Raw genomic sequence first — 24,157 nt, 5'->3', positions numbered from 1 at the left:
ATTTGTGAAGTACATTATTTTGCTTAATTCCTAAAGCAATTTCAGTGCAAGGCAACACTATATTTCATGTAAAAATGTATTTTGGGTGAAACTAATATGAGATTTAAGAGGTTTGAATTAAATGTAACATGGTGGAGAGAGTAAAACAGGAGAATACTATATAAAAGACTTATTAACTCTGGAGGATAACCACTTTCATAGGCTAAGTTAGCCTCATTTGAGCTTTGGCTGGGCTAAAGCTGAAGTACATCTTTCCACATGACAATAGCAGATTTTGTCCCTGTGGCTCAGGAAGAACAGTGGGTCGTTTATTAACTGCTTCAATCCCTCGATTTATCTTCTATGGCAAGATATTGAACCCCAAATTGCCCCTGATGGCTAACATATGTATGATGGAGAAAGTGCTACACATAGTTGCACTGTATGAATGTATGAATGTATGAATGTGTGTCTAAATGGCAAAAACCACTTTGTACAGACTAAAAACTTGTATATGCATACAGACCAGGCATTTCACATTTCTATTCACTGCATTTGTGTTAGTTTGAAACAAAAACGATCTCTGATGTTTGTGTTGTATTAATGGTTCATGGTCATTACCGATCAGGTCCTTGTTGCGGCGGTCGATGGACAGGTTGCGCAGGGCGATGGCCACAGCTCGGACCACCTTATCCGAGTCAGAGCGCAGCAGCTCCACCAGGATGGGAAGACCCTTCTCCTTACGCACCGTGGCTCGGATGTAGTTGGACCACTGGAGGGCAGAATGACTGTTATGTTGTGACTTTTTAATAACGTCAACCTTACACCTCAAGTGTAGGCTGAGCGAGCGCATGGCATCCTGTTTGACATTCATGTAGACTGGGAGCTGCCTAGTCACTCTCCACTCGAGGAGTCCAGGTGACCTCTGCAACAGTGAGGGGAGTACATTTTATTTTTTATTCCTTCACTCTGCAACTACAAGGCAGCTCAGCTCTGCTCCTAGGTCTTGACTAATTCACAACATTACAGAGTGGTGCTCTGAATGGACATGTGACATAATTTGTCTTAATTTACACATCAGTAGATTTTTACTTCTCATTTTTTTGTAACATGAAACATTAAGTTTTACATAAAAGGGTCTCCCCTCTAAGTACTGATGCCCCCAGAGATGTAATTAAGCAGAGGACAGGCACAGCTGAACCACCAGGTGGCAGTGGTAAGCCTTGGGAAACAGTTTAATCCTGCGATAGGAGCCAAAGCAAAGAATGAGGAGGATTAAAAGAAGAAGCTCCACTATCCTCCCAAGCAGCAGGGACATGCTTTGTCCAGCCAGCACATGTGACAGTGTGATGATGGGTTAGTGGCTCTGCAGGTTCTTGAGCCGGGCCAAGAATTTTGATCAGCTTCAACATGGATGGAAAAAAAATCAAAAGAGGAAGAGACAGATTTTTCCTTAAAAATGTTCACCTTAGCTGGAAATCACTACTCTTGAATTATTCACAACAGTAAATGTGAGACACAGGGCTGGATGGTAACTCATGAAAACAAATCCAAAGAGTTTGAGCAAGCGAGGCCTGGTGCTGCTGATGAATTCACACGGCTGAGGGATGTGTTTACAGTCTGACACATGGGTGTTAAGAGAAGCGCTACCGCGATAATGCTGCTGTGGGCTGAATATAGCCTGCACGCTGAAAAACATAAGTGACTGCTCTTGCCTACGGTGCTGCGCATCTGACAACCGACTTTCCCTGTTGATAATTCACTGTTGCCTGCGAGCCAGACAGCGTCTCAGCAACTCCACAGCCTCTCTAATTGGAATAAATGTCTGTACCTGGCTGGAGAGGTTCTCACATTATCCATTATCAGAGGCAAGAGATGAGTGTGGTGTATATTAGTTATCAAGCCTTTATCTAGTTATGGAATCCCAGACAGATGGGAGGCCCTAACCAAGAACTGCATTATAGACAAACAGATTGTATCTACATCCATCTAGATTTATTTCTTATTCTCATTCCATGATTTGCAACCGATACATCCCACCCCCTCCCATCGGCCCACTACTAGAAGCTTCCTCAGGAACCTCTGGCTATCATCGCTGTATCAGTGGTGTATGTCTCTCCGGCTGAAGACCCTGGTCATGCGCAGTGAGAGCACGGGCAGGCAGGTCAGCTAGTGATGGACAGGTACGGCAGCCGATCATTTCATTCCGACTGGACATTTACTACAGTCCTGCGAGGACACCAGCATTTTTTTTCAGGCGAATGTATTTATTGATGGCTATCGGGATGTGACGACAATTTCAAATAATATAACTTACCGACTAACTCATACTTCTTAATTAATCATAAACAGGAATATAAATGGAATGTTTTATTACCAACTAATTTAAAATCTAAATAATTTCTTATTCATAATAACAGTCAGAATATTGCTTTCCATCGCTGATATCTGGCTGTTGTGATCTTTTAATATTGGCAGAGCATTTCTTTGGTTTTCAGTCCTCAACCATCCTGGCAATAGATTTTTGATGCTACTATGTGAGTGAGCTGCTGTCTGGCTCATTTGAGCCTGTGTCTTGAATTTACTTTTGCTTTAACAGTTGCTCCATGGTTTGTAGAAACACAGTGGATTTACACCTTGTGGCAATGACTAAGATCCTCTACAGGCAGATCTTGTTGTTTTTATCCTACTTGAGTCCAGGTACTTTTGTTTAGAATTGATCAAACATGTCCGATTGATGAGACTATGGAAGCAAACACAGTGCAATGTATTAATAAAAAATCAAAATAAGAATCTCGACAGTCAGACAGTGTCCACATTGTTGTATCCTCCCCAACCCTGCAAGACTCACAGTCCACTGTCCAGCGCTGAGATTTTGCAGAGCCCCGGCAGCGGCCTCCAAGGTGTTGTAGTTCTGGCTCTCCGTGAGCAGAGACAGGTACAGCCTCACCACTTCCGGCTGATACAGCAGCTCAAAACCTGCAGGGAAATACACAAAGAGACACACACACACACACCTACTGGTTAGACTCCCTGGCAAGACAGACAGGCCAATTAGGCTGTGTGAGGATTCGGACAGTACAGAGCTGAGGTTTCTCAGACCGTGGGGAGAGTTCTTCAGCACGAAGAAACTGTTAGGAAGCTTGGGTCTGATAACTGCAGACGACCTTGAGTCACACCACAAAATTTCCACCACAGTTCCAGTTGAAACTAACACAAATTGACTGTATGGAGAGCAGGTGGTGTCCACTGGTTTCACAGTAGTCTGCAACACCTTTAATAAAGAATACTGAAGCATTGTCTTCGATGTTTCTGCATAGTAATACTGAAGCATTATGAATGAGGTGAACACAAGAAGGAGACGTGTTGATCCAACAGCTCTAACCAATCCCTGAGTGTTTTATGAGGTTTATCTCACAAGCACCAAGCACATTCCACCACAGTCAATCATTAGGCCTCCCTCTGATGGAAATGTAATTACATTATCAGCCATTAGACAGTGCAGACGCAGGGAGAGATGGAGGCTTCACATCTCATCAGATCATATTCCTTCATTTGTTTTTTTATTATTTTGTTGAGACCGGTGTGTCACTAAGTGCTTTTTTAAGAGATCAACAGGACTCACAAGAATTCAATTAAAAAGGTCAGAGCCTGGATATTTCTTCTGTCAAGGACATTTTCTGCCGGTCACATCTCTGGAGGGACGCATACATTTTTTATGGAGGGATGCATCACCCCACAGGAAGCAAGGACATCTCAGATTTCAGTAGCTACCTCACTACCGTGATGATCTGGCTTTTGGTGTTCTGGTTTTTTTTACATTATAAACACAGGTAACCTATCACAGTTACTTGTAAGTGTGTGCTGTTTGCATGCATGGTTACGACAAGACATCTTACCCGAAATTTTGATTCCAGTATGATGGCTAGGGTTAGCTCTATTAAATGCAAACATTGCGTTGCAGATTCAACGTATCCACCTTATTTCCAGCAAAAACAGATGAGAGCGACATATTAAACTCATCCTCCACTTTGGCTGTTGTGCTGTCACTGCCACCACTCAGAACCAAGACACAGTGGATGAAGATGCACGGTTCAGTGACACTGAATGGAGAGAAAATGACTGTAAGAATGGTGGATCCTATTACTGGCTGTGCATCACAGTTGAACCGTTCACGAGGCAGGAGGAACCAGCATTGTTTGTGTTAATGCTTCATCACTTGGCTGAAGCCAAGCCTGAGCAGATAGTCAGCAGAGGTCAGGAACCAGGATAAGATCTATACATGCATAAGTATCCTGGTTTAAAATGTGTAAAACGTGTTTAAGAAAGTGTATTTCTCAAAATGATAATAATAATATGAATAAGAGCTTTTCAGGGATTGTGAAATCGGGATATTTCCATAATGGAACATTTAAGTAATTAAAAAAAGTGATACTTCAGAAATCCTATTGTAACTGAGCTACTAATGCACATGTAAATATCAACAGCAAAATGTAAAGTATGTCTTCAGAGTAAATCCTACATTATACTTCTAGTTATACTTCTTTTGAGTCCTCTTGGAGGCCCGCACAGTTGGTGCCCTTCCTGTGTAGTAGCTTTGTGATCAAATTAAAGGTTACATGTACCCTGGCGTACTTGTGAATGTGATAACTATGAGTATAACACCAGCTTCAGTTATTAAAACGAAGCCAGAGCTAAGGCTTCAACAGCTCACGGCATGATTCTCTGGTTCTCACGGCGTCTGCCGTCTGGATCACAACCTAGCTGATACTTTGAAACTAGTGGTTAAAACTGTCTTTTACAGAAATACCATTTTACCAACAGCTTCCTCCCTATCCTCTACAAGATCCTTGTTCTATCCATCTAGGCTCAAATTAAAGAAAATATATCCCACTGTTTCTTCCCATATCTTCCGAGGCCAGTATTTCCAAGGTTCTATTTGAAAACCCCTGTATTATGTGGGGAAGGATACATAGTAACACTGTTTGATTGATGCACAAGGGCTGACAAAGCCCTTATGGCATTTTTAAGATGTAGAAACAGAATCTTTTTTAATGTAAGTGTGACTTGGGCCTGAATATAAAAGTGTAAATAAAATCCCCTAAGAGGCCATCCTAAGGTAAGAGCCCTTTTTTGTCGACTTACTTTTTCCGTAAAACAAAACAGTGGAGGAGGGAAAAGTGCCAATTTTGAGCTTGAGACATTCAACTGAAACACACAAACTGACAGTTGTGTCTCCAACTCCACATCTCACACCCATAATTTACAGAGAGCCGAAGCCTGGGTGCACTGTGCGATTGCCAGATTCAGGAACAGCAACATAGTTGTTAACACTCAAAAGGACGGGTTTTCATCCCCTTGGCGTTTCCCCTCCAGATCACGCCAAGCCTGCTTTAGAATGCGTGTGGGAGGAACTGCCAGGCCGTGATGATGTGACTGTAAGTGCTGCTTGAGAGATCCTCTATTTACAGAGAAGCAGCTGAGGCAGGAGTCGTCATGTTCAGGCTCCTGGTTGTAACCATATGTTAAAACATGAATCACATCAATAGGTTTTCTCAGGGATGACGCAAGAGAGGAGAGTCTGCAAACCAGACACTCAGCAACATTCTGCACGCTGCTCGGATTTCTTGGCGCACTGGGTGCACTCAGCAAACTACAGACCATCCTGCACACAGTCCTGTTGATACACAATTTATCTCCAAGGTAGATCCTGTCTGCACAAAATGTCAGCCATGTTGAACCTTTGTTTCCAAGTTTGACAAGACTGTGCCTATTTTGACAGCACTGTCTTTTTTAAATATAATCAGCAAGGCCACATTTTTTCTTCTAGTAATTCCTGGGGTTTGGGTTTGGCAACAAACTAAAGCAACGTATGAAAATTGGCCTTTTACAAATGAGGATTCTTAGACAAAAAAAAGATCTGTTCTGCTCAACTGGAGGACGACAATGGAGGGAAATTCACTGGGCCTTTGAACTAATTCCCATTTCCTTAGTGATATTTCTCCCTCGTGCCAGAGAATATCTCTACCACAGCTTTCACTCAGCATCCTTATAACTGAGGCTCTGAATGCCTTACGTCCCTCCTCATAGCACTGGCCAGGTAGAGCGACCACATATCCCTGTGTTGTCGATGTCATTATCTGTTCGAATTTTTGGTCCGCTAGTTTCCTGTTTGTTAGGCAGATTTACAATTCAGAGGAGGAGATGAGCTGTCAGTGTGACAGGACCTTTGCTTTGCTCAGGGCAGCCCTATATTCTGTGACAGACTGCAAACATGATGAGATTACGTCGATACGGATGTATCAGGCAGTGTGGTATGGAGGGTTTGTGAGTGAGCTTCTTGCTCGGTGAGAATAGAGCACACCAGCGGCCCACTTTTGAGCTATCACTGCTAGAGAACTATATGGTGGAATAGTATTCACTTAGTAAAGTTGACATATAAAAAAGCAAAACTGCATAATTATGAGTAAAGGTCCTGTATTTGAAATGCTGCTTTAGTAAAATTAGCAGCATTGACTTAAAGCCGGTTCACTCTCACTGCTCTCAGCAGTGTTGTTTCCAGGACTGCTGTCCTTAATACAAGTTATGATCAACACACAGCTTTGCCATACATTTTACTGTTGTAGCACGTCCATACATCCATCCATCACCTTTACTGCTTCTCCATTGAATTTTGCTTGTGGAGCTGGAGACATTTCCAGCTGGGATTGGGCGAGGAGTGGGCTACATTCAGGACAGGTTGCCAGCGTATCACAGGACCAACATACAGACACAAACAACCTTTTACACTCACATTCACACCTACAGTCAATGTAGAGTCTTAACTTAACCTAAACCCCAATCTGCATGTCTTTGGACTGTAAGAGGAGTTACAATAGAAAACCCATGTGAACGTCCAAAAAAGTTAACACACACTAGTTCTCCAATAATGTAAATATACAAAACACATTTTCTTAAAACAGTAATGTTTCATTTAGTTATGATCACTCAGTGTCACAAACATATGCATGAATGAGTAAATGGCCACCAACCACCTCAAACATGCACAAACACAATGCTAAATATAATCTATGAGTCAATACATTAGAGTGTAAATAAACTCCCACTGAGCTCAGCCCAGTGCGTCTTTTTCCCCTGCTCACACTGAATGTTGGTGTGGCAAACATCATACACAACTGTGGCCTCCTTGCAGGACTCCTGCTGAGCTCTGCTTCATTACTAGTATGGAGGGACACACACACACACACACACACACACACACAGACACACACACACACGCACACACAGACACAAATAGACACATTCGCTAACATATGCACAAAATGCTCTGGAGATCTAAGCTCATCCCTAAATGAGGTGAGAGGGGAGGGGCAGCGGGTTATTCTTCAAAGCAGAAGACGACAGTGACTTCTCCTGCAATTAGTGCCCGCACACTGAAGAGACGGGGCTTTGTGGCGCTGCAGTAAATGAAAACTGGGTTAAAAACAAAGTTAGGTTGAAGTGATTGAGTGATGCTCCGCACAGAGCTAAAGAATTAATACGCTTCAAGCAGCTTCACTATCGACTGCAATTAAAGCCAATGTGTAGTAGTGTGGCTGATAAATGATACAGATTAACTGATGGGGGAGGAAGGGACACACACACACATACAATGACTCAGTCCTCTCAGTCTATTTCCAGGATAGTTGGCTGCATTCATGTGGAACTGGATATATATATACACACACACCACCTCCCCTGGTCCAGCATGTCAAAAAGTGATGTTCATCGATCCAGTATGCCTACATCACGTCCAGGGTCTCTTCCTGCCTCTAAACAAGTGTTGCACTAGCTCCATTTATTCACCGCTCCATTTCCAGGACACTTACATCATACAGCACTTCCATGGAATCAAGGGTACATGATGGCATATCACTTTCTACAACTCATAGGGGCCTTTTGTAGAAAAATAAAAGGACTGGAGAGAGAGATACAAGAAGATAAAGAGAATGGCAGATGTAAAAATAAAAAAACAGCTGAACTAATGACGCCATCAATTTGATGCTGTCATGTAAAATTTGGATATTTGGCTTTATTCCTACTTTGATGTATTCAGAACTTTGCATTTTGTGATTCAATGCGTAGGATATGCTGATATCATTCAGGGGCATTCTTTGGACATGTTTACAGCACACATGTCTGGATGCCTCATCTGTGTGCGTCCTGCATGAATCAACTACACAAGAGAGATGCATGCCCAAAATACAGAAGGAGAAAAACTTTATGAGGGCTTATCAAGATTTCACCTCAATATATCAACAGGTTTTTCTCTACAGGGCAATAAAGTACAAAAGGCGTAGTTGTAGTACATGAGAGGGCCATTTTCTGTTCATCAGAGTATGTACGGCTACGTGTTAGCAGGGAAATTAGTGGACTGTTCATTGCCATATTAGACATGAACAATCAGTTTATTTGGGGAATTGTATTCCTTTGTGCATGCAGAAAGTGATTGTTGAGCTTCCAAGGTAAGTGCGAAAAAGTGAGTAGAAATACCTTTAGAGCAGTGTTCATGATCTCATCCAAAGAGAAGCTGCATAAATAAAGTCAATGAGTCCACTCCGTTGGGGAGACCTGGTCTCCGGTCTCATTCCACATCTGAAACTCATGCACATTTAACCCTGCCAGCCTCCTTTTCATGTAAGAGTGTCTTTATATAAGTACACAGGCACTTGGGGAGAGTGCTACAGTGCTAATGAAGACTTTTTGCAGGGCACAGCCACAGCAGGGCGATGGCTAAAAAAGCACATCATTAAAAGTAGTGTGCCACTGTTGTAATAATGGTCATGACTCTTTCAGCTTCATTAAAAACCAAAAGGTGAGCGATGGAGCCACATAAACAAAACAAGTAAATTGGCAGGGGTTAGCAGGGGCCTTCTGTGTGTGGTATATGTGTGTGCTAATGCTGCTTGGAGGAGTACTTGATGGATGAAGTTCAAAAACAGGGTCAGTGCATTCAATTCACTCTGGAGTAGCTCATTGGGTCACATTATGTTTCTAATCAGAAGTTCAGAGAGTAAATGCTCTAATGAAAAGCTTTATTTGTCCACATGTTTATAAAATTGCTGTGAATTGATCAAGACATTTTGATTCTTCTGAGGGAAACACTTTTACATACATTTCGCTGAAGGGCCATTGGATGCATGCAAACATCCCCAGGGTTGGATACAATTGATGATTGCTGTCCATTCCACAGTGTGAGTACAGCTGGGAGAGGATCAGCCAAGGAATGAGACATTTGAATTCCATTTCTATGCGAGAGATGCATTTTAAATCAGGTGTGAATCAGGGCCAGTTATGAGTTGCATGTTAATGCTGAGTATAAATCACAGAAAAGAACATTTAATGGAAATTCTGTTTCCACCACTCCACCTGGTGTCATTTCTGTTGTGGTGAACCACTGTGAAAATCTGCTCCTCCGTAAAGGTCACATAGAAAAAAAAAAAAGCTTTGCAAATAGAATTTGACCCACGTTTGAAACATACAAGTGTCCTCATCCTCAGCCGGTGGGAGAACATGTGAAGGAGGCTGGCTCCCCTTTCTCTGCACAGCCCTCTTGATAGATCTGGAGTCGAGCAGAGCAAAAACAGAGACCACTGCCAGGCTGCAAAGGCTGTTCACCCTCCATTCACCCCGTCACACTGACAGGGTTCAGGAGTCAGAGCTTCATTCTCTCTTCTCATACTCAGTTGGCCCATGCCACACATTGGCATCTCTATGAGTAGCCCCGGGGCAGCACACATTAGCATACCCTCACGGTGGATTGGCCTTAGTTTGTTGGATACTGAAAAAGGGAGGCAGAAGGTGGCAACTGGCTGGCCCTTCTCTTGGACAGTATACCGTTTAGGACTGCAGAGATGTCCCGGTGTGATGGGGTGGACGGAGAGTGGCGAGAGGGAGATGGTGAAAGAAACATGGCACAGACAGCACAAAGGGAATATGCAGCACAGGTCCCTCAGTCCTTCCATCCTTCCATCTTTGCCATTTCACGACAGGGGTCCTGCTCCGGCACTACTGAATGTCTGGCCAATGAAAGCTTGTTTCCTACCGTTTAGCACAATAGGAGCCTTTTCAGCGAGCTGCCTCTGCTGTGACATGGGGGGTGCTTCCGCTTTCCTGTACTGACAAGCCAGCAAAGTCCTGCTGTGGGCTTTTAGTTCAGACAGGACAAATCAACACCGGTAGCAAAAAAACATGCAGTCAAACTGACACTGAATTGTCTGAAATGTCCAAGCGCTCCTTTATCTAAGTCCCCTGAACGACCCCTGAACTTTGGATGGAAACACAGGGCCAGTGGGTCTCTCAGTGTTGAGCCATAGTTGTATTAGGTTTTTCTGTGGCTGGCTCAAGAATGTGCCTTGCAGCTTTGCAGCCTCTCAGTGGATCAACGGTGATAATGCTCTGGTTGTTTGTTTCCAATGTTCCTACTGCTAATGTGATAGTGTTCCAGGACCTGAGGTGCTGGTTTGTATTAGAATCTCCGGTGTCAACTGAAGATATTATTTCCCTTCGGATGAGAAAATATATAGACAACGTATGTCACTTTGCACTTTGTGTGGTGGGTGAAAAAAATGTCATCTTAGCTGCTCTTCAACAAATGGCTTTCAAAGTTAATGTCGCCTAATGTTTGGACACAGTTGTCAGATAGAACAGAGCTCCTGTCTGTGCATGCTGCCACACAGGGGACTCGTGATGCACAAGCTCCGTCTCACAGTTTATACTGTGACCACGTGCTGCTATACTTCCATGTCTGACACAGGTAAAAGCTGTATGTCGTGAATCCAGATGCTCTTAGTTGACAAAAACAAGATGTTTTCCATTTTTTATTTACCACTTTGTGTGACCATTCATGTGCACTCAAATCTGAACCACTTTTGTATCAGTGACAGCTACAGATAAACCTGTGGAAATGGTCCCATATGAACCTGCATGAGACAGGCAGGTGTCATCTTCGGCTGCCCAGTGATGTGAACTCACTCAAATTATAAACATGGGGATGTTTCCCATCACAAAAGTTATGAACCCAGCTTCAGAATCTACATACAGTTAACTAACTCAGCCATGAAGCTGCAGGAGAGTCAGAGAGGAGGAGTCAGGCTGTAACGCAGAACGATTGCAGATACATGTCTGGACCAGTCATTTGGCTGCAGACGGAGCCTGCTCTTCTACTGATAACATTTATTTTATTCTTCCTGTTGAGCTTTCTTGTGTCTCCCACATCTTTCATTCCTGTGTGTGTCTTATAACCTCCCATATCTCCACCTAAACGAGTCTATCTGCCAACTGATAAAGACAATATATAGAGATGAAAGAGTACATGATGGTAGCACTAGGGGTTGCTATGGAAACCCACTCTCCATCACCTCTAACTCATTCAATGTTCTTATGAGACAGTTGGACCAGCAACAGCCAAACAAGGAAAGGGAACAGAATGCTTTTCCAACAGCACAATATTTAACACTATAACTTGTTCATTTAGATGTCAATGTGCGTAAACAGAGACCTTTTTCATCCTTAAGTACAATTCCCATAATTCCACAGCAGCTGGCCAAAAAGCTGGCCTGGAGGCTGCAATTAGTGGCCAAGCCCCGCTCATGCTCCGTGTAAGTTTGTGTTTAGCAGCAGCTTCCTGAGACACTCAGCAGAGAGACGTGCGTATGTGTGTGTGTGTGTGAGAGAGAGAGAGAGAGAGAGAGAGAGAGAGAGAGAGCGAGAGAGGAGTATTTCAGCATCACCTTGAGTGCCTGCTCTCTTTACTCAGGCAAGTCACGTCCTCATCCAGACACAAACGAAACTAGAGGCTCAGGCAACAGCAAGACGCTGCCAGAGAAAGAGATAGACGGGCAGAAGTAGGTAGAGAGAGATAAAGAGAACGATAAAGAGCGGAAGAGAAACAAAGAGAAAAAGAAAAGGGGGAGCACACAGAGAAAAGCTGTGGTGGGCGGCAGACAACGTTTCCTATTTCCTGTTTGGCAGTGTAGTTGTTCACCTGAGCCTGAGAGGCTAAAAAACAAGCTTAAGTTGTCAGGATGGTGTCCTGCTCCACAAATTCCAACTTATAGTTGATTTCCAAAATGCTACATCTCCTCTTCACATCCGACAGAGAGGAGAGGAAAGGGTGAGGGATGGTAGGAGGGTGATGAGAATTAAGAGGAAGACAAGAGGACAAAACCAAAGTGACAGAAAAAGCAGATGACCAGGGAGTAGGAAAGTAAGGAATAATTTGCTGAGAGAGAGGATAGAATAAAGTGGAAGGAGTCAAAGGGAGACAGATAGATAGAGAGAAGGAGGAAATCGTGACTGAGTGGATTTGAGCTATGGGGGTTGTACGGTGGATGGGACAGCTGTCTGGTAAATAGTCCATAGAGATGACTGGATCATGTCAGGGAAACTAGACAGTGAACACGAGGGAAGAGAAAGAAGAGAAAAGAAAAAAAGCCATCTACAATCTGCCCTCAGAAAAAGTGATGCACTGCAGCACAAGCTAAAAGATACGCTGAGTAGTTTGGGGAGGGGGAAGCGAGGTTGTCCTTAGGTGTATAGTCTTTGTGAATAAGCCGAGATAATCGTGTGGCCTGATGGCGTGTGTGTGTGTGTGTGTGTGTGTGTGTGTGTGTGTGTGTGTGTGTGTGTGTGTTTGTGTGTGTGTGTGTGTGAGTGCATTGTGGTGTGATATGCCAATGACTGGAATGAAGACTGCAGATAGGGGTCTTAGACTGAAGACTCTATAGGAGGTGTGACCTGGCAATTAGCCAATTCTCTTAATCCTAACAGTCTTTTGTCTCCAAGGTGAAAATGTACAAACAATGAATTAAACTAAGCAATCAAACAGGAGAAACATACTGATATAATTGCAGTTGTGTAGATATTTTTTTTAAATGTTTTGTTGTCTGTGTGTTATGACTGCATGTCTGAGTAATGTGCGTCTCCTGCATGTGAGCAGTGCTTTTCTTCTTTGTGTGCCACCAACAGTTCACAGAAAAATGAAAATGATCTTTCACCAAACAATTATTTGAAACCATTCCTGTACCTGCTTCAAAAAAAACCACCCTATTGTTCTGTTGACTGAATTCATTCATTTGTTTTAACAAGGTTTTTATTATTATCACAGGACTGGAAGATGCAAGGAGCTCCACGGCTGACACGCAGCAGACATCCCGAAAAACAACAGATCAGGGACGCAGCCGTCAACACTGCACACACATCTGGAGTGTTTGCATTCTTAAATGCAAATACTGTGTGCAGGTACAAGGATATGGTTGGTGGACCAGTTTACTGCTCGTTGGTGATTGGTTGCCAGCTGCCTCGGAGATACAGTATAACCAACCAAGATGGCGATGTCAGGTGACAAAAGAACGCAACCTTGGGCTAGCAGTTCCTTTCCAGCTACACGTTAATATTTTTTGTTATCTTGTCCTTTGTCTCGCTAAAGTTAGAGTAATCATTATTTTAAGCTTATTCCTGTTCATCTGTTCTATTATAAATCAATTATCTTTCTTAGCTATAAGTGAGAAACCAGTGTTTGCTGTGCCGGCTTGGGACTTGAGGGGGAATGGGTTGTGTCCTACATGGGGCCTAATACATGCTGCAGTCCAGCTCTCTCTGAAATTATGGACCTCTGCTAACTGTAACCACCTGTGTGGCTCTGGCCCGGGTTCCTTGTTTGATTCAGTAGCATCAGGACAATGTGAGTCTTTCTTTTAGAGGCAATAACTTCTGTAATCCAGCAGCAATGGTAAAATACTGTACATCTATGCCTCTATGTGACAAATTGAGGAAGTGGTGGGGAGCTGCTGATTTAAATGCTGTGAAGCCCAATAAAACAACACACTATGTGAGGAAACGTATATGCTGCGGCTGTATTTCACCTTTAAATTCAGAAAAATTAAAAGGGAGGGGGACCAGTCCTCTGTATAGAAAGTGCACACTGTCTCGGGCTTGACTCTTCATCAGGGATGCAGGATGTGGGCTGTGATGGTGTTCGACAGCAGAGGGATTTCCTGTGTCTGTGTCGGTGTCAGCATCCATCTCTCATTTAGCGCTTCCTCCGGCCTCGCCGGCCCTCCCCTCTGGGAGATTGCACACTGAAGTGTGATGGATACTCTGGATTAACTCTCGCCTTGGAGGAGGGCAGTCTATATGCTTTTACTCCCCCAAACAGATACACACAGATGCACACACACATAGCTGTGGTCAATTTTCCCAGGTAATATTCTGTCTCCCTCCAACACCCTGACAAACAACACCACCTCTAATAGCTACATAATATCACACTCTTTGTCAAGGGCACAGTGCACTGTCCTGTTCATGTGTGTATGTCCGGTGTGTGTGTGTGTGTGTGTGTGAGTTATTGTGTGTGGGTGGCATATTTGTGATTGAGAGACAAAGTTTGACAAAGTGCTTGTGTGTGTGTGAGAGAGAGGGAGAGAAACTATTTATGGACAGTTTGAATTAGGATTTTATGGGTTAGTATGAATTGTCTTTGCATGTTTGTGTGTGAGTGCATATGTCTGTGTGCATGCGTTAGTGTGCGTGACAGAGAGAGAGAGAGAGAGACAGCTGTATGAATTAGAATTTGTGTGTGTGCACGAGTTTGTGTGAGGGTGTGCGCACATGCATGTGTGCTTATTAGAGTCAAATGAAAGGCAGTGAGGATGAGATGAGCTTCCCCCGCCGGCTTAAATGAACCCATCGTCAAATCAAATGCACATTAAAATCCTGAATACTTGTCATTATGGACCTATCAAAACGATTGGCTGTGGACACTGAAAACTCAGCACTAAAAAGTGTTTTCATGTCAGCCTCTTCCCTCTCACTCCTCTCAGTCTCTCACATACAGACACTTACATCTTTGTCCTTGGACTGTTTATACTTCCCCTTCTACTTGTCATCTCTTTTTGGACTGCTGCAAAAATGAATATTGTGTGGTACTACACCGGAACCTTGGCTTTTCAACTCCTATGCTGACTCATGTGGGAGCAGTGAACAAACTTGATGTAGCGCAGGATAAAATTTAAATAGCTAAAATATCATCTAGAGCATCATATACAGTGTGGCTCTGCTTGATTTTATGCTTAGGAGTAAAATCTTCAGGGAGGGACACTTTGATTAGACAACTTCCAGTGCTCGACTCTTTCTCTGCCCCATCTGACCCTCTTCTTCGATTGTATGCAAGGACAGCAGTCCTTAGGGTGCACTTAGGTCCTCCTGTTTACAACAGTCTAGACTGTTTACGACCAATATTTCATTTAGTGTTGAGCAGTAACAGGACAGTAGTGAATTCTGGAGGGGGTGCTTTTTCTTCCCACATTGAGCCTGTGTTGTAGCTCTGGTGATGTCAGTCTGCACATCATTAATCTGCTTTTAATTAGATTAAAGCTTCTCTCGCAAAAACAGGAAGCAGCGCTCTTGTGCCACGAACGGGGCCAAACAGAGTCTCCATTTGGCAACTAAATTTCACTGCACTTTCTCATTCTTGTCTCATAATCATCACTTTGCTCCAACTGCTCAGGTTGGGGGGAGATGGGGGAGGCGAATGACATGGTTAATCATCTGAAGGGCCTGATTCTGCTGCCGGCTAGCATGGATTCACAGCACTTTAGAACCCCACAGAGCCCAGCAGGACGAGAAACACTGATCAAGGGCAGAAAGTTTTTTGGGGGGTAAAGAAAGTTTAAAGAAGTTGAGAAACAGTTGATCACTGCTGTGTTGGTGTGTGTAAAGTGCTGTAGAGTTTATGCACCGTCACAGAGGAAGTGCTGGGAATTAGAGATGCCCCTCTATCCTTTGCCAAACACAGGTGGGTAAATGCTGCCATGCATCAATGCACGCATACACACAATCTAATCTGCAAGGACTTCATTCTGCTAATGATGTGTAGAACAGTCACTCTCTACTCGACCTCCTAGGAATAGCATTATTATGCAAACCTCTTTGTATTTCAAACAAAACACAAGGTGGTCCCACTTCAATAAACCTTGCTCCCCTCATTTTTCCTTTACTGATCCTCGCTCTATTATCGCTCCTTTTCATCGCTGCCTGTGTGAAATTGCTTGAAAAGAGTTAAAGGGGCAGTGGGGGGATTGCAGTCAGTAAAATGTCAACTGCAAGCCACTGGCTATTCCTATAATTAGTCCTCGTTTTCCCTCTTTGTTGTGCTTAGTTTTAATACCAACAAAGGAGGAGGTATGTGAGCAGTGTCAGGTTAGCCTCGGCCAGCTGAGCAGGCTAACTGGATGGCTGCCGCCGCTCCCTGCAGCTGGTGGAGCAGAGTGGGATTCAGATTTAATCCCAGGTGAGGTGGGGAGGGAAGGGTGAGTGGAACATTTCACATCTGGAGTGAGTTTTTAACATGTTGGCAGTACAGTACTAACACATGACGTCATACTTTTCAGACAAAAACATATCTACAGAGTAATGTTGCCATGCTGTGTCCCTCCCTGCATTCTTTTAGTTTCATAAACGTGTCGATTCTTCTCTATCTGGTCAGTAAAATATGATCCTCTACCATCAACACATCCAACCGGGAACTCAGTTACGTCATACTTGGTAAAGGCCCCATTTACACTTGAATCTCAACTATCCAGATGATAATTAGTTGCGAATGGAACAGTTACACTTATCCACATGTGTCTCTGTCAACCAGATTTCATGTCTCAAACTTGGTTTTGCCACCACTGTGTTGGCTCAGAAGGTGGTGGCACCTGAAGCAGCCAAAAAATGTCAGCTGCCAAAAAAATGTCTGAAACAGAATAATACAGTTCAGCCTACAATGCATGGATGGCACTCATTCAATGGTTGCATCACAGGGGGAAGGATGATTCATTTATGTTGAATTTTATTTAAGCAGTCATTATTACCGCAGCCAGGCCGTAAAAATACAGACGACTTACTGCCACAGTTAAAAGTTGGACAGAGTTATGATTGCCAGTTTGCCCCAAAAAAAGACTGAACTCACTTTTCAACATTTGATTAAATTGCATCTGAAAATGCTTCTTGGCTGCATTTCCAATTGCTTTATTCAATATCAGAAAACCGTCCAATCCACCAAGGATCAACGGTGGGATGTAACAATGTGCATTTACTTTGTCACTGTACCTTTTTCATGTATCTGTAATTAAGCAGATTAACTGTACTCCCCCAGGGTGCTCCAAGGTACACAACTAATAATGTCCTTAACATCTGCTGGTGCTCTCTATCATCTGGTTGGCAACTTAACATCAAACTATTGCGAAAGACCTTCCAACATACAAGGATATATATACCATCTGTTCCAAACCACCACATACATCAGCAAATATCTGTACCTCCTACTCCAATACAAGTAAACAATGCATTGTGTTGCATGTTCACATTTTTTAAATATATTTATTCAAAAGTAATTAATAACATAAGGGGACCTGGTCCCCTAATCCAATCAGAGTGGGCAGGTAACATCAGTTAACATCATGCCACCTCCTTCAACAAGAGCAAAATGCACCTGCAGCAGCATCACTGGTGCAGAAACATCTTAAATGGATTCAGAAAAGGTCACGGCTGAGATAAGGCCATTAGATATAGGCCAACCACAGCCATGTTTAAAACAAATATATCAATCAATCTATCAAATTAATTTCTTAAGCCCTTATTCTCAAATCACAATTTGCCTCATAAGGGTTAACAAGGTGTGACATCCTTTGTTCTTAACCCTCGACAAGGATGAGGAGCAAATGACCAGAAAAGCATTTCTACCAGGGGAAAAATAACGTGTAGACCTCAGGTAGAGTCAGCGGTGAGGGATCCCTCTCCCAGGATGGACAGAATGCAATAGATGAGGCTGTACTAATCTTGTATGAAACAGGAACAGTTAAAGACGTGATTAAATTTGCATTGAGGAAAAGGCCACACTCGGAAGAGAAGTTAACGTGTTACTTTTTTAAAAATTGAATGGTGATACACTTTGCATAGTTTAGAGCCGCAAACTGTTGATGAGAACAACATTAAATAAAGTTTGGATGGAAAACCCAGTAAAGCCAGATTATATCTGATGTTTTTGGTTCAAGGTTGTTTTTTTATATCTATTTATCCTTTATTTAACAAGGAACTCTCCTGAGATACATTATTTTGTTTTTTGTTTGTACCACATTTAGCTTTATCTCCCTGTTAGACGGCTACAACTGAAAGAGAACAAAACTATAAAACTATTAAGTCACTCATCACACCTCGTGACACACTGGCCTCCTTTTCTTAGAGGAGCATCCACTTCCCTCTGGACGTGACAGAATCCGGTATAAAACCGCTTTAGAGGCAAAGTAACCCTCCGAATATTTGGCATACGGTAGGTGTATTGCTGGGGGAAATGCAATAAGGCCACAAAGAGTGAGAGAGTGACATAAGGTGCCAGACAGTCAGGATCCAACCCTGTGTGGATTGGACCCTATGTGTCAAGAAAGCAGATAAGCTGAGGGTGAGAAAGTATGTGTGACTGTGTATGAGCATGTGTCTGAGCAAGTGTTGTGTGTATTTTTGTTGCTTTTTAAATGTTACAGGGACGTGCACATTTTGAGGAAAAAATGGGTTATATATGTTATACTATATGTATTCGTAAGAAAAAATGTATAACTGTTCAGTGTCACTTACTATGAACAGTATCAGTACAAATCATTTCCCTACTGTTACTGGCATGGTCCTTTTATACTGAAACTTTCTCACACTCTACCATTACCACCCTCATATGTACCTGATGTGTCTGCTGAGGCTCACTCGTGCTCTGAGAATCTGACTGAATCATCAACTTTCATCCTGTGTGTTTTTGATATGTATTTTGTATATTAGTTTTCTACTTATAGTTACAAAAGAGTATGACATGTATATTCTGTATTGCTGATACATCATGTAATTTGCTTAAAATGGATTGTGGGTATTTAAGAAAGCTACTGTTTTTTATCAGACGTCTGGGAAAGAGACGTGCTTGAAATGTCATTGGCAAATAAATCCTTTAAGGGGGGCTCTGGATTTTCCCTTTTTCAAACTCATCCGATATTACACAATATTTTCCTCGGTCACCAGGCTCTCCAGCACTCTTTTAGGGTAGGGTTCGAATTACACAGTGGCTTTCGGAAGAGCCATATTCTGTGATGCGCACCAGACCAGTACTTAAGAACAACGCAGTCAATTGCAGGGTTAATGTGAAAATCATCCTACTAAGATATTATACATTTAATTACCTAATCAGAGCAAACAAAAAGCCAAATCACAAAACCACGGGGACACAGATAACACCATGTGCTTCTCATACACACCCCTTCAAGTACAACACATCACCTCCAACAAAATAAAACAACTGTCTGTGGCTTGCAGTCCCTCTCTGTCCCTCTCTGTCATTGACGGTCACTGTCCCATTTTCCTGATGATTCACTTCTGTCTGTGGATTCTGTCTCATGCATTGTGTAAGAACTGTGAGGTGGTACAACCCATAATTGATTTACTTAAGAACAGAAGCCAAACTCAGTCTTTAACTTCAAAGACATTTACTGTGATAATTATCAATATCCACTGAATGTTTAATTTGGCCATATTGCCAAGTTCAAGCTCTTTATAGCTGCTCTCCCCTTATCTACCTCCCTCAGCTCTTTCTCTCTGTATGTGAGTGTGATACTTTTCGAGGAAAGCTAAAAATCTTTCATACATCTAGGCCGGCTAGCTATCTAGCAATGATTGTTTCATGATAATATAAAAAAAAGTGATACAAACAAATCACAAAGACACAGTTCTCACCAATACCAAGTTTAGTATATTTACCCCTCTCTTTAATGGGACAGAGCAAAAACATTAAACTTTTCTCCAGCACAGCGAGTTCAGCCAAACATGCCCCCGCCTTGTGCACGTCCTTGATATGTGACATTCAGTCTGTGTGTGTCTGTTTGTTCATGAGGTCGTTATTTGTCATCATCTGGGGTCTCACTTTGCTGTGAAATATGACAGCAGGAAGTCAGGAGGAGGAGATGCAGGAGAGAGAAACTGAGCGGTGTGTTTACTCTGAACAAAAAGAGACTGACTCACCCAAATGGTTGCCTGACTGCGTGCTAGCAAGAGGTCAGCGAGGCGAGGATTCAGCTTCACTACCTGGGTGTTAAATTTCTCAGCAATAAAGACGGAAAGCACCCACATGAGACCACAGCTCGAAACTTTCAATATAGAACAAATCATTCATGATATTCCGCTTTAACTTTGGGTGTAAAGTAGACACAGAACAGGCCAAAACTTTCCCTCCTATCGAAGTTGTGCTACACTGAAGCAGACTTGGCAGCAGTTAATGGCGCAAAAGACGCTTTATCATGAAAAATGGATCTACTTGAACATATTTGCTCACAGTGGCAGGACGTTTATCGTGCCTTTGGGAAAAATTATTGTTTGTCTCACCGCAGCTTCCAAGGCATGAAGATATTACAGTGAGGATTAAAAGAATGTGATATGTGCCACAAAGCCATCAGGTGAAATATTTCTCCTGCATCTGTAGCAACGACAGCAGAGACAAGCACCCAAAGTGCAGCTCTGTTTTTCTTTATTCAGTTCAGCCCGTGACTTTTCAAGAGCTCAGACGCATCAGAGAAAGAGATACTCTGATAGCGAAACAGTCAGTGTTGATTATAGTACAAATAGACATCTCTAGTGGGAAGATATCAAAGAGGCTAATACAATGCAATACAAAACAGCCTGCACCATTGTTGTTTGTCAACACTAAGTCCCTTCCGCAAATTAAACGCTCGGCTTGCAAGACAAAGCGCAGAGACATGTGACACAGTTGTTGTCTCGGTAAACGCTGCTGTTTTCTCTATATCTCAATGTGTGTTTGAGCAGCGAGGGGAGCACAATAAATCTCCCAGGGCTGGAGAGAGCACTGATGTGGCAGAGAGCAAGAGAAAAAGAGAATCAGCAAGTGAGGCAGAAAGAGAAATAAAGAGGGCGAGCTCGTGGAAAGTACTGAGGCTTTTCAAGGTCTTAAGTGCTTAGTCAGATTGCTCTCTGTGCCAGATGTGACTAATTGGCAGTACCTGATGAAACTGTGATCAATCAGCTTCACGGTAAACTACAAGCAGTTCGACATAAAGATTCATTGGCTGGGAATAAGCTCTGCCAACAAAAACAGGGCTTTCCAGTTATTTCCTATAATAAGAATATACTACTGCTGTGCACACTGTAGCCTAGAGGAGAAATGCAATCAGGGTTAGCTGATATGGATTTTTCAAATTAACAAATTATATATACTTTAGAGTCACCATAATGCCAACGAAAAGTTACTGTAGTCAGAAAGAAATAGGTATAACAACTCACATTTGATACTTTATTATAATGTCTTATTTTTTCAAATCTCAACAACTTAAATGTTAATTTCTCAATGACAGATATTAATGCTCCCCAGAGGATAAGTGAGTTTAGGGATCTTATGACATCACTGTCTGCATGGACTGTAAAAACATTATGACCCATGGCACCAGCAAGCGATAGACTGACAGCATGAGCATGCAAGCTGCAAAAAGAGATTTTTACTTTTATTATTATAATTTATTAGTAATATAAGTATAAATATGTTTTCGGCAACATTAGAATACTCTAGATAATTAAGGGGAAATACAGCTTGACACAAAAATGTATGTTTCCTTCGGTATGAATTGTAATATATTTATTTAATTGTAATAATATTTATCTGCTCAAGCCCACGAAGGCTGAACTGTCCACACTACAAGAAAACTAACTTTGAATGTGCTGTATTGTGTCATTTTACTTTTATTTCTTATTTCTCCTTGTTGCTATGGAAGCAACGAAGGAAGGGTTGCCATCTTATTTTCTTTAAGTGGAATCTGTCCTAGATTGTAGCACAAAGCATGTCTGCAGCTTTGTGCATCAGTACTGAAGAATGTCCAAAGCTTCAGTCAACAAATAACTAATCTAAAACAGATTTTATAAGCAGAGCCGGTCTTCCTCATCTGTCAAGGTCAAATCTCTGGCGTCTTAGTTCTGCTGGGAAGTTAGCACTCATTATTTTGGTGCTCAGGAAAGCACTTTCCCACATCGTGACACTTCATCGAGTCAGTGCAGCAGAAAGAGTGTAAGACAAAGCAAATGAATGGTGACACAGGCTGCGTAAAGGTAAAGGATAATTAATTTGAGGTGCCATGATATTCTTGGGGCAGCCGACACACTCTGTGCGCACTGTTGATTTTACAATGATATTTTTGTGTATATTAAGTAAACAACATATGGCATGTTAATTAGTCACCTTCAGAGGTGCTGGCTACTCTTGAAAAGGTGAACTGCTGTATTTCCAAACTTCAGGAAAATGTCACTGATCTCTGTTCGAAATAAAGTTTTAGTGTTTTATTAAGAAAATAAATGCTTTTTGAAAAATGCTAGACAGCAGATATTATTAGAATAACAATTTTATATGACCATGTGTGGAGCGAAATCTTTTTGACAAACATACGGAAAGTGATCATCCCACCCTGCAGTTATCCTCAGCTCTACAGACCATTAGAGTATTTTTCAGCTCATTCTGTTTCACTCTCACATCATCTACCTGACTTCCAGACATAGCAGTCAGCTGTTTTCAGTGATAAACCCAGTGCACACTACCCCCCCCCCCAGCACTGACATGGTAAACAGACAGGGACTATAGGCTGTTGAGCATACTGGAGCATTTAGCAGCTGAACAGGTGCATATTCCTCTGAGGGGATGTTGGAGACTAACTTAGAAAACATGAAGTTCTCTCAATGTTGTGTTCACAGCTTGTTCCTCTTTTTTGCCTCATGTGGCACGAAACAAGATAAAGACCAAGAAATTCAAAAACCACAAACATTATCAATTTCAACCTCCAAAAGCATCAATGTACACAAAACTGTTGGGAAACTGAAAATAGCCACACAGCCGGATTCTCTCTCTGTTTCTGCTAACAGTCACACACGCTCACACACGCTCACACACACACACACACACACACACACACACACACACACAAACACACACACACACACACACACACACACACACACACACACACACACACACACACACACACACACACACGATTAATGACTGCCTACTGTGAGGGCTAGCCTGGTCCCAGTGTTCACCTCTCTCTGTCTGACATCAGATCAGGACCAGGATACACATGTAATCTCCCATATCTCCCTTAGCCATCACCACCCAATGAGAGCCTCCCTCTCTCTCTCTCTCTCTCTCTCTCTCTGCAAACTCTGAGGGCACATGGTGGCAGTGGTGGTGGAGGGAGGAGTACGTGCCTGAACCCACACAAACATACATTTTCATAGACAAACAAACAGCACCCAGATGACTCTGATGTGTCCTGAAGAGGAAACAGTGATAAATGTGCTCTGATGATCAAGCTTATTATCCGTGCAATCTAACTGTTGTGATTCACCTGCGTGTCGAGCTAACGTAGAATATGATTTGTCAGTCTGAGAGGATAAAAAAACGCAGAGTGCTCACTGCACCGTGAACCTGCTCACATATTTTAACTGTGTATGACATTTAGGTCTATAACAATAATTGTTTGCTCTGGATTCTAAACTCTGAAGGGTGCTGTTTGCACATTGTGTAACGTAATCGTACCACAGTTGAAACCGCTATAGATCTGCATGCCAGCTTGGCTTTTGTCCATGAAAACCCAGTGAGTGGAAAATATTAATTATCATCCCTGGAGCTTGTCTGCTTCCCTTCACTTTAGGAATGAAAGGAAAAAAGCAAAATCGGATTAACTTGGAAAAGCACAGCAATTAATTGTGATCTAGTTTAATGACAGCCCACTTTGCCATGTTAATTTGGCTAATTAACAGGCAAAGAGGAAGTGATATTGACTTTGAGTGGCTGCCACTAGACACTGATGAAGGTGCTGATGTGCAAATGCCACGTAAGAGTGTGTAAAAAGTGCAGGCAAATTCAAGAGACACCACGAGAGATGGACATCACACACGCGCACACACACACACACACACACACAGACCTACAAGAAAGTACTAGAAAAGCAAATACACATTCTATTACCATATGGATGCACTTCAGTCGGAATAGAAGAGAGGAGACGATGTAGGAGAGGAAAGGAAAGCAGAGGTTTCTGTGTCACTGCTTCACCATAATGTAACAAAA

General features: G+C 42.5%; 1 protein-coding gene across 17 annotated transcripts in view; it reads right to left on the bottom strand.

Annotated features, from left to right (window-relative positions):
* The window catches only part of arvcfb (ARVCF delta catenin family member b), a 217,629-nt gene that overhangs the window by 16,730 nt on the left and 176,742 nt on the right, over positions 1-24,157 (bottom strand). For all 17 annotated transcript variants that reach the window (XM_069524213.1, XM_069524207.1, XM_069524214.1 and 14 more), the window contains 2 exons: positions 2,831-2,958; positions 601-751 (listed from right to left, as the gene is read on the bottom strand). In XM_069524213.1, the coding sequence (XP_069380314.1) occupies positions 601-751; positions 2,831-2,958 (279 nt within the window). The remainder of the gene's footprint in view (positions 1-600; positions 752-2,830; positions 2,959-24,157) is intronic.

This window comes from Paralichthys olivaceus, chromosome 4 (assembly GCF_024713975.1).
Source record: "Paralichthys olivaceus isolate ysfri-2021 chromosome 4, ASM2471397v2, whole genome shotgun sequence".
NCBI classification, from domain to species: Eukaryota; Metazoa; Chordata; class Actinopteri; order Pleuronectiformes; family Paralichthyidae; genus Paralichthys; species Paralichthys olivaceus.
The sequence above is the reverse complement of the archived record's forward strand: the minus strand, read 5'-3'. Positions and strand labels throughout refer to the sequence as shown.